Raw genomic sequence first — 20,048 nt, forward strand, 5'->3', positions numbered from 1 at the left:
TGTGTGTGTGTGTGTGTGTAGAGGAAGTGTGCGCAGAGTGTATACATGCTTGGGTATGTGTGTTTGTGTATGGTAAGCAAGGAAATTGACATGATTAACCACTTGAACCTACTTACTAGGGCAACTTAGTCATGAGAATTAGCAAAGTGGATGTCAGCTGAAGGGGAGATGGTGCTGTATTAAGGTAGACAGCCCTGGTGTACTCACTGGAGGCCTCTGGGGAATCCTCCTAAGGAGTGCATAATACAGCCCCAAAGAGGGTTGCTTATTAATCTGGGGTTGAAGGTCAGCTTGGGTTATCTTTTTAAAAATCAGGCTCGGCTCCTCCCTCACTTTGAGGTATCTGTTAAGAGTTCCAGGTTGAAGAGACTCTTCCTTGCCCCTGAATCTTTGCTGTTTCAAAGCCTTGGAATACCATTTTTGGTGAGTGGATTTGGGTTCCTATATTCAAAGTCTAGGGATTTGACTAAACTCCAGAGGTATGCCTGAGAGAAGAGGCGTGCCAGGCAGAAATCATGTCAGCAGCACTTTCTCTGCTTGCCTGGACACGTGAGAGTTCTCTCAGTCATCTGTTTGCAAAGATGACTTTACAAAGACAGTGTCATGGAATCTAAGACCCTTGGGACTGGGCTGTTATGATTTCTTAGGAAGAGCTGGATGAAAATCTTGAAGGACAGACAAAATGTCTAGAGAAGGATTCAAGGCAGGTTGTCTAATTGAGAGCGGTTCTGTCATGGGAAAATCCAGGAGGTAGAGAGAAATTTATAGACAAATTGCTTTCCCCAGCCACCTTGTCTTGCTGCTGGAAACAAACTATCAGGAAGTTCACTTAAGTTCATTCAGGGCTAGGCTAGTAGACTTCTGTGAGATTGGAGTCTGACCCTGTCTCTTTTAATCACCAGCCTATAGTTTATTTCTGGGAACCGAGGAAAGGGTATCTAACTGGTCTTGGAGGAAACCATCTTGTCCTATGTGAAAATAGGATTTGGGCTGCAGACCGTGGCACACATGTGAGATCCTTCGGAACACAGTGTCTCCGATCATCCTCAACCCCTAAGCCATCCGACACTGGTGAGTTGGTAGTGTGAACCTGTTTTGCTCTCACTGCCATGAGAGACATCTGCCTGCAGAGACCTGGACACTAGTGCCCTCCCTCAGACGGGCCTCTCTTGCATGCATGCTGTTATGCCTTTTTTTTTTTTTTTTTTTTTTGTTGTTGTTAAAATGCTAACCACACAGCATCACAAGGAATGCCTAATTTTCAAAATACCCAATCTGGACACCACCTTTCCCACGACTAATCCATCCGTACAGTGTCTGTCCCCAAGTTACAGGACAGAGGCAGGGTTGGTACATACATACTGGAAAGGATATGAGGTAACCTTTCATGATTTTTCTTACGTCAAGGTGAGGACCATGTCCCTGTTCACATCCTTCCTTCTGCTCTGCGTGCTCACGGCAGTCTATGCCGAGACCTTAACCGAAGGGGCTCAAAGTAGCTGCCCTGTGATTGCCTGCAGTTCTCCGGGCCTGAACGGCTTCCCAGGCAAAGATGGACACGACGGTGCCAAGGGAGAAAAGGGAGAACCGGGTATGCATTTAAGCCGTTTTCGTTACTCTTAAACTCTTTTGGTTTTAATTACGTGTGTGGGGTTGTGCAAGCGCACATGTACATGCACGCATGCTCCTGTGCATTCCAGGGCAGGTAACCTTGGAGATCAAAGACATAGTATCATCCTGCAGCTGAAGTTACAGGCAGCTGTGAGCTACCCATCGTGGGTGCTGGGACCTAAACTCAGGCCCTCTACAGTAGCAGCGCATGCTCTTAAGCACTGAGCCGTCTCTCCAGCTCCTTTCTCTGACTCTACATTCTAGAGGAAGTTGACTAGAACTACAGGCAAGGAAAGTCTTATTAGGCAAATTGCACTCTCAGCAGCGACATACTGTAACTCAGAACAGATAGAATTTTAGTTGTCTGGCATTCGGGGCTGCCACACAGAAGCATGTAGGATTGTCTTGCCTGTCCAGGACAGTGACCTCATACTGCTCTGTCTCTCGGAGCAGAGGGAACTTACCTCATCACAGAGGATTAAACTTTAGAGAAAGCAAAGCCACAGATATTGACTTATGCTTTGTTTGTCTTCCCTCAGGTCAAGGCCTCAGAGGCTTGCAGGGCCCTCCTGGAAAAGTAGGACCTGCAGGGCCCCCAGGGAATCCTGGGTCAAAAGGAGCAACGGGACCAAAAGGAGACCGTGGAGAGAGTGTAGGTGAGGACGTCATTTCAGAATGTCTGGGTTTAGAACGCCGGATGCTGGTGGGATGTGCTTCTCTCTCAGTGCTGGGGGGAGGGGCGCAGATGCCCATTTCAGCTTCCTGGTCAAGTTCCCTTAGCACCGTCTGGTTACTTAGAACCTAAGAGAGTTTCCATCAATGTCTAGATCTATAGTTGCAGATCTTTCAGGAAATCCTGTTTTCAGATACCCTGTAAAGTGTGGGAGGCCAGACTCTTTTCTTTCAAGCAGTCTCCCTCCGCTGAGTTTTTGACCTCAAGGAGACAATGCCATATGTCAATGTGGGCTTATTATGCCTGTTCAACTTATTATAACTGTTTCAACATTGACAGGCATGTAAATTATATTCCATTTTTAAGAAACCAACCCCAAACTCAGGAGGCTAAAAGCACAGACATTTATTTAAACATAATTCGGTGGGTCAGCCACAAAAGGTCTGATTTTAGCTGAGTTCATTTATGCCTGTGGTTCACTGAGGGCCAGTGGTCCTGCTCACACGTCTGTCTTCTGTGTGGGGGTGGGGGTCAGCTGCCGTAAGGAGGGCCAGACACGAGGTTCTTATCATGTCATAGGCTATCCAGGCTTGTATAGGTGATTAGGTAGTAGTGATTATACAACCTTTTCCTTTTCTTTCTTTTTCAGGATAGGGTTTGTCTGTGTAGCTCTAACTGTCCCAGAGCTCACTCTGTGGACCAGGTTGACCTCAAACTCATAGAGATTCGATTGCCTCTGCCTCCCAGGTGCTAGAATTAAAGGCACGGGCCACTGTTACCTGGTGATTATATAACTCTTAGCACAGAAGCTAAAATATATATACACAGTCACTTTTGGTGTGTTTATAAAAGGCACAGTCCAGCCCAGAGTCAAGGCGTGTGTGGAAAGACCGCATTTCCTTCTGAGAAAAACTGGTACCACATTGCAGCTACTTAGTTCACACCAAGCAGCACGTGCCCTTCTCTTGTGAAAAATGAGGAGCTCAGAGAAAATGTTGTTGGTTTCTTTCATGACAAATTTCAGTAAAACCAAGGCAAAGCAGGCATTAGGGCGATGGCTTGGTTCAGTAGAGCATTTGGCACGAATTGTGGATGTGACCGTTTAGTATCCATGTGAGAAAGGTGGGCATAGCAATGCTCACTATGATCCTGTCACTGTGGAGGTAGAGGTGCCCACACAAATGTGCACACATGCACGTACACACACACACACACACACACACACACCAACCAACCACTGAAACAGGAAACACTGCTACGTCCATGGATGAAACAACTGAAAGGCAACAAAAATCGATTTTTTTTAGAGACAAAAATCTCTTGAATTAATAAATGTGGGCATTTACTTAAGAATGGCCCTCATGAATGCTACGGTGGCCCTCACAGACCCACGTGTGACTGGCACTACTAGGAGGTGTGGCCTTGTTGGAGGAAGCATGACACGGTGCAGGTGGGCTTTGAGGTCTCATCCTCAAGCTAGTCCTAGTGTGGCAGTCTCCTCCCTGTGGCCTGAAGATCAAGATGGAGAGCTCTCACCTTCTTCTCCAGCACCACGTCTGCTTGCATGCTACCATGCTTCCTGCCATGACAACAACGAACTGATTCTCTGAGACTGTAAGCCAGTCCTAACTGAATGCTTCTCTTTACGAGAGCTGCCATGTTCACGGTGTCTCTTCACAGCCATAGAAACCCCGAGACAACCAATAATAACTTCTTCAGAGATTTGCTTTAGCCCTAATGAAGCAATTTGGGAGAACAGTCAAGAACTCACTTACAGATTGCTGTCAAGCTCTGTCATTGAGTGAGTAGATGAATGTACTAGAAATATACATTAAATATCTTTGTATATGGGGCCAAAATGTCATTTAATTAACGCATGAATTTATTTGTTTCTCAAGCCGGGTCTCACTATGAATCCCCGGCTGGCCCCGAACTCATTTATATAGACCATACACCCTTGAACTCACAGAGATCCATCTGCCTGTGCCTGAAAGGCATTTGTCATCAGTTCTGGCTCTGACTAGAATTTTTAGGATAATAATCCGGGGCTCAGACAGCTCCAAAAAGATAGGATTGGTCACATATTATCTTATGCTAATTAAACATGTGAGTATTTGAGAGAGGAACACATAAAGGAACTATTGATTTTCAATCTGTCTTCAAGTTTAAGTATAGAAACACAGAGAACAGGGGACAGAAAGGACTCACAATTAAGCTGTATGTTTTCTCATTGATGATTGTCCAGTTCTGCCTCAGGGAGGCAGTCTGAAGAAGTCACTTGAAGGGACCAGTCTGATTCCCACAAGGTGATTGATCACTCCTGCTCCCACAGTATTGCCTTGCCCTCACGGGTAACTGCCTCATCTTGGGAGATAGTCTGTCTGTCCTATGAGAATTTGCTCTTCCTGGAATCTGATGAGGACTTCTTCACACTGTCCTCCTTGCAGAGGATGAGACAGGTTAGAAAGGCAGTGTGTGAGGCGCTAGCCTACTAAGGACCTGTTTTAGGAAAAGGAAGAGATTGATGTTTTAGGCCACATAAAAGCAGGTTCTTTTTTTTCTTTTAGGTATTTTAATGTTAAAAACAAAAGGCAAACCTTTCTTCCTCCTCCTCTTCCCCTTCCCCCTCCTCCTTCTCCTCTCTTTCTTCTCCTTCTCCTTTTAATCTGAAAAAAGATACCACACTCCCGAAATGCACAGCTTAGGTCCTCACGCTCACACTGCCTTTCACTGTTTAACTTTCTAGAATTTGATACTACCAACATTGATTTAGAAATTGCAGCCCTGCGATCGGAGCTGAGAGCTATGAGAAAGTGTGAGTATCCTCCCGTACCCTTCTAGCAGCTTAAAGTTTGGGGATGGTAGGAGGCAGGACGTTCACTGCACACGTATGATTTCCTAGGACCTGAAAAAAAAAAAAAAACTGCTCCCATTCAGGTCCCATGAGATCCTCCCAATGATCATTTGTCAGAACAGAGGCAACTCAGAATTAAATGATTTACTCAATTTCACAGAGCTCAGTGGTAGAACCAGTTTATAAGCTTCAGTGAGTCTGACTCTAGGACCCAGATCTGTAGGGTCAGATCTTGTTCACTAAAAATAGAATGTGGGCTACTTTGTAATCCTGGGATCTAGACCAGATGATGGAGCCGATCATGTTTCTTCTAGCTGTGGCCAGATCTGCTCAGGCATCTTTGTTTGATTGAGAGTTAACAGAATGGTAGAATTCAGAATTCCAGATAACCTGTGCTCCACGGTGCAGATCTCAATATACAAAGTCGTGCCTGTTCGTTCATATTAAGACAGCAAGGTGAAAACAAGATAACAGCTAAACTGGAACTTTAGGTAAAAAGATGCGTGTTTTGATTTGTGAAAGCATTTCACGACGGGTCTCAAGAATGCAGACCCATTATGTTATATGCCACCAGAGAAAATGGAGTATACATGTTTCCATTTCAACTTCACACAGTGAGTGGTCTAGAAGATAAGCCAGTGTCACCTACCTTTTTACATTTTAGGGGTGCTCCTTTCTATGAGTGAAAATGTTGGAAAGAAGTACTTCATGAGCAGTGTTAGAAGGATGCCCCTTAACAGAGCGAAGGCTCTGTGCTCCGAACTCCAGGGCACTGTGGCCACTCCCAGGAATGCTGAGGAAAATAGGGCCATCCAGAATGTGGCCAAAGATGTTGCCTTCTTGGGCATAACGGACCAGAGGACTGAAAACGTTTTTGAGGACCTGACAGGAAACAGAGTGCGCTACACTAACTGGAATGAGGGTGAGCCCAACAATGTGGGCTCTGGGGAAAACTGTGTGGTGCTCTTGACAAATGGGAAGTGGAATGACGTTCCTTGCTCTGATTCTTTTTTGGTAGTTTGTGAATTCTCTGACTGAGGGTGCTTGTTTCTCATCCCTCCTTGATACTTCAGTGTATTCTATAAGTCCACAGTTTGTTCTGAAAATATAGGCAATTCAACATTGGTTACCTAATTAAACTGTAACATTTTTCAGAATAGCATTCTCTTGTGAAGGTGTAGAAATGAAAGGAGTTTTACTTTTCATTTATGACACGTGCTCTGCGGGGCCCTCTTTTCTCCTTGAGTAATGGCGTCACCCTGTCTAATTCCACAGTTTCTCAGCCCAGCCTCAGGTATTAAAAGGGTCTACTCACAGCTTTATTTCAGAGATGTACTTCCTAATGAAATGTCTTAATGGGACATTAAACTATGGACAAGCTATAAGTCTCGGGTGAACAGATTAATAAATTCACACACACATATATGTATAATATCATCCATCTATCCACCATTCATCTATTTATCTGTCTGCCTGTCTAATATCTATCTTGTAGATAGAGGCACAGAACAGTTCTCTGACCCCAGAAACCACTTAATTACTTCTCTTAGTTACTGTTACCAAATTAAGTATGATTTTGATCTGTATCCTAATAAATTAATTTTATCTGTTTATAAACTTCATATAGATAGAATCATACTATATGTACTCTTTTATGTCTTATATTTACTTCTTTCATAACTAATCATGTGATATTCATTCTTGTCGTTACAGACAACAGTAGTTTATGTCTCTCATGGCTACAAAGAGCTCCCTTGTATTAAAACATGATAGTTTATCTTTTTTTTTTTTTTTTGTTCTTTTTTTCGGAGCTGGGGACCGAACCCAGGGCCTTGCGCTTCCTAGGCAAGCGCTCTACCACTGAGCTAAATCCCCAACCCTGATAGTTTATCTTTTTTATTGGTAATGGACACAATTGAATGGGTTATAATTTTTGGTCATTAAGGGGGAAAAAACCTTTTGGGGCTGGAGAGAGGGCTCCACTGTTTTTTGTGTTTTTTTTTTTATTTTTATTTTTTCAGAGCTGGGGACGGAACCCAGGGCCTTCCGCTTGCTAGGCAAGCGCTCTATCACTGAGCTAAATCCCCAACCCTGAGGGCTCCACTGTTAAGAGCTGGTATTGCTCTTGCAGAAGACCCAAGCACTGATATCAGGGAGCTCACAAACTCCAGTACCCCCAGCTACAGGGAGTCTGACACTCTCAAGATCCGTGAACACTTGCGTTCATGAGTACAAACCTACACACATACACAGAGTTAAAAAGAATAAAAATAAATCGTAAAAAAGAAGCACCCATTAACTTTCTTTAAGTAGATACGGGCACTGATTTGCTGGTTGGTTGTTGGTGGTGGGGAAAGCAGGTATTTATATTCGATGAAAAGAAGCCAGACTCTGGTGACCTGTGTGTGTCAGGTGTAAACATTGTACATCTGCGGGGGGCAGGAGGCCGCATGTCGATTCTTTTGACTTTAGCCATTCTCGTAGGTGTAAAGTGATACTGTCCCCCATTTTTATTCTATTTCTCTGGTGTGTTACGACAATGAAAATATTTCACATGGTAACTGATAACCTAAATACCTTTTGTGAGCGACCTGTTCAAACCTTTTGTAGTTTGTTTAACATCGACCTGAACTTTTCATATTGACAGGAATCTTTGCATTCAGAATACAAATGGCTACTGTCCACGTGCACTATACGCACCTTTTCAGGGTTTTACTTCTCCCATTATTGGTTTTCAATGAATTTAAGAGCTCAATAAAAACATATATTTTAAATGTGTTGCCTTGTAAGTCTGACTACACCACATGGCTGTGTGGTGATGAAGGAGGTCAGGAGAGGTTAAAGGATCCCCTGGGACTGGACATCCGGGTGGCTGCAAGCTGCACTGGGATTGCTGGGAGTTGGCTCCAGTCTTCTGGACGAGAACTTGGTGCTCTTAACCACCAAGCCGTTGCTCCAGCACCAAGGACTCAGTGTTTTTGTTTATCTCCTTTGAGACTATAATATAATTCCACCATCCCTTCTCCCTTTCCACCCTCTAACTCCTCCCATACAACCGTCCTTACCTTAATTCTTAAGGTAGTCCCACTTATTAACATTTTCCTTTAAGGTTAGTTCCTTGTGAAAAGTGTACTGTTGCCTCTCATGAAGATACCTTTCTAGGTTTCTTTCTGAAGTTCTATTCTTAAACTTTCTGACTACCCCTAATACATATCCATGGCAAAACGCTGTTTGTTGGGAAAAGCAGTTTTCGACCTTGAGATTAAAACGGCACCCTGTAGATTGGGCGAGTGCCTGTGGACTAGTTTTTGAACTTTGTATATTTGCTGTTGCTCTGTTTGTCGATGCTTGGGGCAAATAACAGCACCTGGCCTTTCAGATTGTTTTCTTTAAGCTAGAAGAGATCAGAATAAATGACAGAACTGAGAACTGTCTTTTTTGTTTTTTTAAGGGGAGTTAAGGCAGTGTGTGTGTGTTGGGGGGAGAGAGAGAGAGGAGTAGAGGGAGTAGAGGCTGGCCATGAGCACAGGGTGGTGGTGGTGGGGTGGGGTGGGGTGGGGGTGGGGGTGGGGGATGGAGTAGGGGAATGGGGAGCAAAGGGACAAAGAGGGAAGAGGGTAAGAGAGCAAGAGAGAACTGTCTTTAATTTCCGTAAAATTCTGATGTTTTCATTATTACAACATTAGTCCTCTCAGTCAACTTAGACAGATTTAACAAGGTACTAATAAGTCTCAAATTAATAATTTATCTCTTCATTTAACCAGAATTCTAATTTTTATTGCTATATTTTGGGATACAAATAAATATGAAAGGATATCATATAACAATATAAAATAGTTTTTATCGGTATATTTTGTATATTTTAGCCTGGGGGGGGTCATAACATGCTTCAGTGGTATTAAGTTTTTAAAAAATACATTATTAGTAATTATTATTTTTCTGTTATGTGTAGAAACATGTTTAGTTTACTTTCTGTGGATATACATATATATGTATATATGTGTGTGTATATATATAATATATAATATATATATACACTGTAAAAGCTCACAGGCGTTTCTGCACACATAGCCATGTAATCTGAATGCAGTTGGTTCACCATCAGTGACTGTTGGCTTCTTTCTTGCTGAATACCACATACCCTGGCCCATCTTTCCCAGTGTCCCTAGGGGTATTGTTCCTATGACACAAAAGTGGAACCAAAGCTCATACAAGGGAATCATAGTTCAGGCCGGAAAACAGCACAGAGGGCCTTAGAAGCAGCAGCATCTGGCACTCACTAGTGCGCATTAAACATCAAGGAGACATACAAACATATACAAACCCTCACAAATATCCTCACAGACCAATAAAACTTCCGCCTTTGACCACTCTGGTCTCCAGTTCTTTCTAGAAAAAGAAAAAGAAAAAAGAATAAATAAAGAGGGCTGGAGAGATGGTTCAGAGGTTAAGAGCACTGACTGCTCTTCCAGAGGTCCTGAGTTCAATTCCCAGCAACCACATGGTGGCTCACAACCATCTGTAATGGGATCTGATGCCCTCTTCTGGTGTCTGAAGAAAGTGACAGTGCACTCACATACATGAAATCAACCAATCAATCTTTAAGAAAAGAGAAATAATGAAAGAAAGAAGGAAAGAAAGAAAGAAAGAAAAGGAATGCACAGGTTTCTAGTTCCAGCCCTTGGGAGGCAGAAACAGCAGATCTCTATGAGTTTGAAGCCATCCTGGTCTACATAGTGAATCAAAGGCCGTAGACACACAGTGAGACTCTGTCTTAAAGAAATCAAAGATAAAAACCGAACCAAACCAAACCACATTTTCCCTCCCAAACCTCTCAAACAAAACCAAAAAAACAAAACAAAACAAAACAAAAAAACAAAACAAAACAAAACAAAAAAACAAAACAAAACAAAACAAAAAAAACAAAACAAAACAAAACAAAAAAAACCCAACTAACCAACCTCTACCACCACCACCACCAAAGCCTACAAAAAGAAGACGGAGGAGGGGAAGGGAGAGGAGAGGGAGGAGAGGAGAGGAGGAGGAAGGGGAAGGAGGGGTAGGGGTGGGGAGGAAGAATAAAGACAGGCTGGAATTAGGGAACCACTGAGCACTGAGAGTTGTCCTACAGTAAAGCCACACCTGACTACATTCTACACAGCAATTCTTCTAGTAAGACTTCTGGGGGTATAGTAGTAGCATAAGTTAATACTAGTTAAAGCTTATCTTTGATAGAAAACAGCTGACCCCAGTTTTATAAGCAGTTCCCAGGACTTATAAAGGACTCATGAAACAGAGAGTCACACTTGGAAAGTCCAAACTGTGGCTCCTAAACTAGCATTTTACTTTATTCTGTCTTCCATGTCAGAGGTCGTTTGTTTTGTTTTTATTGGTTTTTTTAAAGTTTACATTTCAAATGTTATCCCCCTTCCCAGTTTCCCCTCTGCAAACCCCTTATCCCATCCTCCCGCTCCCTGCTTCTATGAGGGTGCTCCCCCACCCACCCACTCACTCTTCACCACCCCAGCACTCCCCTATATTGGGGCTTCGACCTCCACAGGACCAAGGGCCTCCCTTCTCACTGATGCCCGACAAGGCCATCCTCTGCTACATATGCAGCTGGAGCCATGAGTCGCTCCATGTGCACTCTTTGGTTGGTGGTTTAATCCCTGGGAGATCTGGGGATTCTGGTTGGTTGATATTGTTGTTCTTCCTATGTGGTTGCAAACCCCTTCAGCTCCTTCATGTTTTACCCTAACTGTTCCATTGGGGTCCCCGTGTTTAGTCCGATGGTTGACTGTGAGCATCGCATCTGTATTGGTCAGGCACTGGCAGAGCCTCTTAGGGGGCAGCTATACCAGGCTCCTGTCAGCACGTACTTCTTGGCATCAGCAATAGTGACTGGATTTGGTGTCTGCAGATGAGATGGATCCCCACCTGGGGCAGTTTCTGGATGGCCTTTCCTTCAGTCTCGGCTCCACCCTTTGTCCCTGCAATTCTATTAGAGAAGTTAATATTTTTGAGATGAGTGGGTGGCACTATTCCTCAACCTGGGGCCATGCCTAACCTCTGGATATGGTCTCTACAGGTCTTTCTCTCCTAATGCAGTATTTCGCCTAATGTCATCCCAGTTGGGTCCTGGGAATCTCTTCTTTCACTGGCATCTGGGACTTTCTAGTAGCTACCTCCAGTTTCCCATCCCCCACTGATACATATCCTGACCCTCTGTATTCCCCCCACCCACATTTCATCCCACACCTGATCCTATCCCCCCTCCCCCTCCCTCTACCTCCTAAGTAGGAGGTCTTTGGTCTTCCCTTTTCTTGAGCTTCATATGGTCTTTGAGTTGTATCATGGGTATTCTGAGCTTTTTGCCCAATATCCACTTGTCAGTGAGCACATACCATGTGTGCTCTGTTTGTGACTGAGTTACTTCACTCAGGATGATATTTTCTAGCTCCATCCATTTGCCTGCAAATTTCAAGAAGTCATTGTTTTTAACAGCTGTAGTAATACTCCACTGTGTAAATGTACCACATTCTCTGTATCCATTCGTCAGAGGTCATTTTTACCATGTTCCCCACTTCCCAATAACACAGCTGACATTGTACCTTTATCAGGATTCTAGGCAAAGGGAGCCAGAAATTCAATCCAAAATCAACTTTAGCAGTGGGGTAAGGGGGCTTCGGAACTTTTGCCTGTAGAATATCACTTTTAAATCCAGTGTTCTCAAGTGCTCCAGAGAAAAAGAGGTTATAAACTTAAATGAAGTATAAGATAGGATATAAACCTAACCTTCCTCTAAAGTTGTGATTCCATCTGGCTGTTAGGATCATAAGAAGGATGAGTGCTGGTGGGAGCTAAGCAGACACTCCACAGTCTTGCTTGGTAGTTAAGTGAGCTTAGTTACCGAGTAGCAATGGAGTGACTGAGAACGGAAGTCACTGGGCTGGATTTCTAAAGGCCATATACAGTGACGGCCTTTGCTGCATAGAGAAGCCCGTGCGGTAGCTTTTTTCTCCTATTAGTGTTTCGCTCACTCTGGGCTGGAACCGGGTTCCAATAGCTTGTCGACTTCCTAAGCGTGCAAGCCTTGAGCCCTGCATCTAACTGTCCCTTGTGGTTTGTATGCCTTTACTTTTCTTCTCCACACGGAGACAGCAAGATTAACCACATTCATTATTTTTCAACTTACAATTCTATTTTGAAGTTTTCTTCCTTTAAAAGAGCCTCAACCATATTTACATTCTATTGTCTATCTCCTTCTTGCTTGAGCGAGGAGAGCTGACCTTGGCTATAGACATCACCTTGCTAACACTCCCCTTCATATGTGACCTTTAGTACCAAAGAGTCCTAAGTGTGTCCAACCATTAACCCGGACTCATTTCTTTTCTATCCTCTCTCATGCTCTCAGATGTGCCTGACACTCAGTCCACTTGTTATGCTGTTAAGTCTTCTTCCTTATCCTCTGCACCTTTGGGAGAGTCTTTCTGGATAGCCCTGAATGGGCCCAAGTTGGCGCAGACCTTGTCACTTAATATTCATTAACCTTCACTCACTTTCAATGTCTTTGTGCCTGATCACCAACATCATTTCTGCTGTACTTAGGGCGGTTGTCTCTCAGAGGTCCTGAGGTAAAGGCTTGGTCTCCTGCATGACAATGAGAAGATATTTTGGATGTTACCACTCTCATCAGAGGCCCAGACCAGCAGAGTCATGGCTTGAACGCCTAGAAATATAATCTAAATAAACTCCTTATCATATACTACTGTCTCTCCTGTTGCTACCCAGGAACAGTGTGACACCAACTGATACTTTGTCATACAATCCTTGTGAGTCTCCTGGGTCTCCACAGTACACCACAGGATGAAAGGGTTCCTCAGTTATCCAGGCTGATATACGGCCTTCCGCTAGTTACATGGTCCAGCAGCAAACAGTGTCTATTATACACCCAGTTCCTCCGATACCGAGAACATACCGCCTACTGAAGAAACTGCTAAAGATGGCTGTGCTCTTGATCCATACGAACAAAGCTTGATCCATGTATGTCTTGTCTTCTCGAACCGGATTCTTTGTGAAAATACCTGACAAATATAATGAGGATAAATGAAAGGACATCAACTAGACCTGCAGGCACCGAGTGTCCCAGGCATTGAGAATCATGCCAGTGTTGGTCCAGCTCCAGTCAGAGCTCTCCAGGTTATCATCCTCCCTAGGTATGTGTTCTCTGATGTTTGGATTCCAAAACTCACAACTCTCAGTTCCAGGCTCCGTGCAGTACCTGCACCCTCCGTGACTGGGGAGTTGGAACGGGAAAGGAGAATCATAGCTTTGAACTTGCTGCTGTGATCTCATCTCAGTTCAGAGCTCTGGCTTCTGTAGTCCTGGCTCTGGGTTTTGGTTCCACTTTAGGGAGCTGAGCTCGGACAGTGATCTTGGTTGTCTGAAGGAGAGGCAGTGTCAAGTTCTGTGAAATGTATCTCTAGTTAAGGGTCATGGGATTTGCTCGAGGCTTACTCTTTGGGCTCTGGGCTGCTGCCTGACACTTGACCTTTGTTCAAGGTTTTTAACTGCGTTGTCTGAGGTTTGTCTTAGTGATTTACAGAGCTGTGGCACTTCGAGTGTAACAGAATCCTTCAATCTTGTCTCCTCCTTACTGGTTCATTGTCCTTTTTCTGGCACTGGGGTTGGAGTTCAGGTTCTGGGGTTTGCAATGCCACTAAGATTTGGGGGGAAACTGAGGAAAAACCTGCATTATAGCCTTAGTCCGTTGGGATGCAGAGAGTGTTAAATCTTAGGCTCACGTTGAGTTTTCTTGTTTGGATTTTGGGTCTGTTACTAGACCCCAGGCTTAGTGTTCTCCCTAGTTCTGAGGGGATGTTGGCACATGGGAGACGAGGATTCTGAGTGTGAGGTAATGGTGATGATCGATCTAGTCCAATGACAGCGGTCAATAGATCAATCAGCACCTACATGGTAGACCTGAGCTTCAGAGCAGGCTCTACTCCACCTGGAAATGGATCTCCCCCAGAGCTCCACTCTACTACGAAGTTGGTCTTTCCACAAATGCCCTCCCTTATCAGTAATACAGAATCATAACAGCACCCATGTAAGGAATTCCTGCTCACCTCAGAAGCTGCGGCTAGCTCAGCACTTGCAAGCCCTGTGGTGAAGAAGGAAGCCGGTGCAAGCTCTGAGCTCTTTCTAATAGATTGGCTCTCCCAGAGGAAGAGTCTCTCTTTCTCCACTTAGTGTGAAGTGAGGCCCTTGCTCTGGGTTTGGTCAAGAGCAGACGTGAGCTTTCCTAGGTGTCTTGCCTGTATCCTGAGCCACTCAGTACACTGCAGCCAGGTCTTAGGCCACGGTGAACAGCCCCACCATCTGCCCGGGAGCACGCAACTCCTATCCTGCCAGCCTCAGTGATTAGGGCTCTTCTCAAGGTGAAGCACGTTTCAAAAGAGAAGTCCCAAATTCTTCCCAGGACATGCCGACTTCTAGTATTGAAATTATTAAAATGTTGAATGGTGGTCATATAAACTGTCAGCTGCAATGGTAAGTTCCTCACAGTGGTTCTCAATTTCCTAATGCTGCTTTAACACAGTTCCTCACGTGCTGGGAGCCCCCAACCACAAATGTATTTTATTGCTACTTTATAACTGTGTCTTTGCTACTCTTATCAATCATAATATAAATATCTGCATTTTTCAATAGTCCTCAGCGACCCTCGTGAAAGGGTCATTTAACTTCCAGAGGGGTCTTGGCCCACAGGTTGAGAACTGCTAACAAACACAACAATGTCTGACAAATGGTTGCCACCGAAAACAATGCCTGCTAAATGGTTGTCACTGACCCAAGTAGCTACTCGAAGATCTTTCAGGCCCTTCAGCTGTGCTCAGTGCTGCCTCCTTCCGACCATTCTTACCATATCTCCCCTTAGCTTACTCACCCACCTAGCGGCGATCCGATTGGTCTCTGTGACCAATTAGACCACCACAGCCTCTTTGACCACATTGTGGATTTTTTTTCTACTCGCCCCCATCCCGTCCCCATGCCACGCCTTGTCTGATCTGAACTCTATGCCGAGCTAGCTTGCTTCAGAAGCATTCATGTTACTCCTCTGGGTCGCAGCTTCTCTGATTTGTGGCTTTGAACACGGGGCTGGAGACTCGGAGGTTTTCTTTTTTTTCCTCTTACGATCACACCTTTGATAGCGATATGATGTTGGAGGACAAACCACGTGCTTTTTTTTTTTTTTTTTTTTCCGGAGCTGAGGACTGAACCCAGGGCCTTGCCCTTGCTAGGCAAGCGCTCTACCACTGAGCTAAATCCCCAACCCCTAAACCATGTGTTCTTACACAAAATAAAGTTTCTAATACCACGCTGGCATGTTTCCAGGTATGTAGTATGGACGATGATGACGGCAGAAATGAGATTAATCAAAGACCTGTATATAGAACCCACGTGTATTGATGCAGAGCTCGTTTTGGGAAAACCTTTTTACAAGGGAGACCTACTGCATATAACAGTTTGTGGAAAGGCGTATGTGTGGAGTTTAGGCATATACACTCTAATTTTGGAGGACTCGAGACAGTGAGGTCTTGGTCTGAGTGGGCTATCATCAGAAAGGTGGGTGTCTTAACTAACCATTGTGGAGAACTGGAGAGAATTTGAGAGCACTGAGAGCTCACACTAGCTCTGGAGGGGTGTGTGGACCAGGTTGTGTTGCTTATCATAAGCCTTTCTGTCTGTGCTCAAACATGATTCCAGACACGTTCCTAAGTGGTCTTGAGTTTGTTTATGGAAACTCTGCTTTCGGATACTGGAGATATAGCTCAGTAGAAAACTTACTCACCATGAGAGAGGCCCTAAGTTCGACTCCCAGTGTCACCAGAATACTGATGATGGTGATAGAAGAGTGTTCAATTTTTTTTTTTACTTTATTTTCTATCATTTTTAATACACTATATTTTCCAGGGAATTCAACTTTGTATATTGATTGATATAGTTCATGGGCATTCCATATAATGTTTTGAGATCCAACATGGTCAGCAGTGATAGCTCTTTTTAATTTTTAACTTATTTTGTTCTGTTAGGCTCAAAGGGTCTGACTGACATTGATAAATATGTATTGACCTGTTGCCCAAGGCTATAAATGGAAAATATGCAAAAACCCCAATAAAACAACAACCCAAATCAAACCCACCCACCAACCAACCAAGTCATCCCCCAACCCCCCCCCCCCAAAACTGTAACAAAGATTCAGATACCTAGGGGTTGGGGATTTAGCTCAGCGGTAGAGCGCTTGCCTAGCGAGCGCAAGGCCCTGGGTTCGGTCCCCAGCTCCGAAAAAAAGAAAAAAAAATCAGATACCTTATCACACAGTTTTAAAAACTTACCGAATTCTTTCTTCAAATAAAAAAATTGGTTTTCTCATTTTTGGAGCATGTTTGCAATAAAGAACCACACGAACTATAAAGAATATAGAAGAGATGTAAGCACCTAGGACATTTATATATTCATTTTTAATCTGCACAACATTGGCCAGCTCTGCTCTCAGGCTTGACTCCACATTATTTGGAATGACTCTTACTGGAAACAATCAGGGAGGCACTCTGTTCAGTGTGCCCTGTTTGTGGTGACAATTTTCATTAAGACAGCAGAGGGCGATCTCCTCCTGGAGATTTATGCAAGCTGTCAGGAAACCCGGCTCATGATGCTCACTGAGTAGAGAGAAATGTATTTTAGTAAAAAAAAAAAAAAAAAAAAAAAAATCCTGAACAAAACACCAATGGCTTATGCTCTAAGATCCAGAATCGACAAATGGGATCTCATAAAACTGCAAAGCTTCTGTAAGGCAAAGGACACCGTGGTTAGGACAAAACGGCAACCAACAGATTGGGAAAAGATCTTTACCAATCCTACAACAGATAGAGGCCTTATATCCAAAATATACAAAGAACTCAAGAAGTTAGACCGCAGGGAAACAAATAACCCTATTAAAAATGGGGTTCAGAGTTAAACAAAGAATTCACAGCTGAGGAATGCCGAATGGCTGAGAAACACCTAAAGAAATGTTCAACATCTTTAGTCATAAGGGAAATGCAAATCAAAACAACCCTGAGATTTCACCTCACACCAGTGAGAATGGCTAAGATCAAAAACTCAGGTGACAGCAGATGCTGTCGAGGATGCGGAGAAAGAGGAACACTCCTCCATTGTTGGTGGGATTGCAGACTGGTACAACCATTCTGGAAATCAGTCTGGAGGTTCCTCAGAAAATTGGACATTGAACTGCCTGAGGATCCAGCTATACCTCTCTTGGGCAGATACCCACAAGATGCCCCAACATATAAAAAAGACACGTGCTCCACTATGTTCATCGAAGCCTTATTTATAATAGCCAGAAGCTGGAAAGAACCCAGATGCCCTTCAACAGAGGAATGGATACAGAAAATGTGGTACATCTACACAATGGAATATTACTCAGCTATCAAAAACAACGACTTTATGAAATTCGTAGGCAAATGTTTGGAACTGGAAAATATCCTGAGTGAGCTAACCCAATCACAGAAAGACATACATGGTATGCACTCACTGATAAGTGGCTATTAGCCCAAATGCTTTGAATTGCCCTAGATGCACAGAACACATGAAACTCAAGATGGATGATCAAAATGTGAATGCTTCACTCCTTCTTTAAAAGGGGAACAAGAATACCCTTGGCAGGGAATAGAGAGGGAAAGATTTAAACAGACACAGAAGGAACACCCATTCAGAGCCTGCCCCACATGTGGCCCATACATATACAGCCATCCAATTAGACAAGATGGATGAAGCAAAGAAGTGCAGGCCGACAGGAGCCGGATGTAGATCGCTCCTGAGAGACACAGCCAGAATACAGCAAATACAGAGGCGAATACCAGCAGCAAACCACTGAACTGAGAATAGGACCCCCGTTGAAGGAATCAGAGAAAGAACTGGAAGAGCTTGAAGGGGCTCGAGACCCCATATGTACAACAATGCCAAGCAACCAGAGCTTCCAGGGACTAAGCCACTAACTAAAGACTATACATGGACTGACCCTGGACTCTGACCTCATAGGTAGCATTGAATATCCTAGTAAGAGCACCAGTGGAAGGGGAAGCCCTGAGTCCTGCTAAGACTGAACCCCCAGTGAACTAGACTGTTGGGGGAGGGCGGCAATGGGGGGAGGGTGGGGAGGGGAACACCCATAAGGAAGGGGAGGGGAGAGGGGGATGTTTGCCCGGAAACCGGGAAAGGGAATAACACTCGAAATGTATATAAGAAATACTCAAGTTAATAAAAAAAAATTGTGATACGCTTCAATTCGCTGCTTTTCAAGGGCAACAAGTTTTGACAATTAAGTAACTAATGAGGTATTCATATTAACTCAGTAGCTATTGGAAACATGAAAGCCATAGATATTCCAAAACAATAAGTTACTCATTTATGCCCAGACAGAATTGTTGAAAGAATTTAGGAGACACTAAAAGAATGTGATTGCTGAAAATAAATTCAGTAATATTTCAGGTCAGGTTTTATTATGGAAAAAATAACATAATGTTAAAAAAACCCCAAACCAACCCCCTAAAAATAAAAAACAACCCCCCAAATCAAACCCCTCAAAACAAAAACCCAAAACCCCAAATCCATGATGAATTCATTAACTTCTACCGATACCCTATTCCCTCTCCCTGCTGACCAAATTGAATGATTTTTAAACCCAGTTCATATCCTATTAATCCTACCTTAAATTACGTATTTCAGAACAATAACTTCTTTCTATTTTCCTATTTTTCTCCTTCCTCTCCCCAGCCCACCCTTTCCTCCTCTTTTGGCCCCTTAAGACAATCTGTCCTTCTCTAACTCAGGCTAGCCTGGAAATTACTATGTAGCCCAGGCTGGTCCTAAGTGTATGATCGTCCTCCTTAAGCCTTCCAAATGCTGAAATTCCTAATGTGACCCACCGTATCTGACAGAACACTTCCCTTACATGTGACAACCAAGGGATTGAGGATGGACCTCAGGTGGCACAGTGCTTGTCTAGTGTGCACGAAGCCCTCAGTTCAATCCCAAAACCACACAAAGGCAGCATGACGAGGCACACTCCTATGATTCTAGCACTTGGGAGGTGGAGGCAAGAGGGCCAGATGTTCAAAGTCATCCTTGGCTACATAGCAGGTCTGAGTCAGTTTGGGCTAGATTAGCCCTTGCCTTAAAATAAAAGCAAAAAGGAAAACAAACAGACAAAGAATGGCAAAATAGTATCACCACTTTTAAAAATTAAAGTAATTCTGATTATCCAATACTGTTATTATTTCTTCACAGTTTTGCCTTTGTCATTATTTTCATTGTTCAATGTATCTAGGAAAAGATACACTGTGTATGTTGTACTTGATGCCCATGTCTCTGGAGTTGCCGGTAATGTATAGGACTACTTCCTCTCTTGTAAGTAAATAAGTTTTATTTTATTTTAATGTACTATGCACTCAAAGTAGGATCCACAACAACTTCTAAGATCCTATAACTACAAATTTAAAAGCACATCTGATGTTATTAAAGCCCAACTACCTTAGGACTGAAGGATCTGAAGGGGATGGCAATCCCGTAGGAAGACCAACAGTATCAACCAACGTGGACCCCTGGCAGCTTCCAGAGTTTCAGCCACCAAAGAGCATACATGGGCTGGACTGTGGCCCCTGGCACGTATGTAGCAGAGGACTCCTCTGTCTGACCTCTGTGGGAGAAGATGCACCTAATCCTGTAGTGACTTGATGCCCTAGGGAAGGGGGATGGGGGATGGGGGAGAAGGGGTAGGGTGAGGTGGGGGGAGGGGTGTGAGGTGGTGGGGGGAGGGGTAGGGGGAGCACCCTATCAGAGGCAAAGGGG

General features: G+C 43.9%; 1 protein-coding gene across 4 annotated transcripts in view; it reads left to right on the top strand.

Annotated features, from left to right (window-relative positions):
• The first annotated feature begins 236 nt into the window (after positions 1 to 236).
• Mbl2 (mannose binding lectin 2) overlaps positions 237 to 20,048 on the top strand; it is a 35,695-nt gene continuing 15,883 nt past the window's right edge. Inside the window, exons 1-6 of one of the 4 annotated variants that reach the window (XM_006231249.4) lie at positions 237 to 423; positions 903 to 1,071; positions 1,408 to 1,591; positions 2,151 to 2,267; positions 5,031 to 5,099; positions 5,803 to 7,912. In XM_006231249.4, the coding sequence (XP_006231311.1) occupies positions 1,417 to 1,591; positions 2,151 to 2,267; positions 5,031 to 5,099; positions 5,803 to 6,176 (735 nt within the window). In that variant the 5' untranslated portion in view covers positions 237 to 423; positions 903 to 1,071; positions 1,408 to 1,416 and the 3' untranslated portion in view covers positions 6,177 to 7,912. Of the gene's footprint in view, positions 424 to 902; positions 1,072 to 1,406; positions 1,592 to 2,150; positions 2,268 to 5,030; positions 5,100 to 5,802; positions 7,913 to 20,048 lie in introns of those variants that run through there. The other 3 variants (XM_006231250.4, XM_063272804.1, NM_022704.2) reach the window with 3 other exon arrangements.

Source organism: Rattus norvegicus, chromosome 1, assembly GCF_036323735.1.
Source record: "Rattus norvegicus strain BN/NHsdMcwi chromosome 1, GRCr8, whole genome shotgun sequence".
In the NCBI taxonomy this organism is placed as follows: Eukaryota; Metazoa; Chordata; class Mammalia; order Rodentia; family Muridae; genus Rattus; species Rattus norvegicus.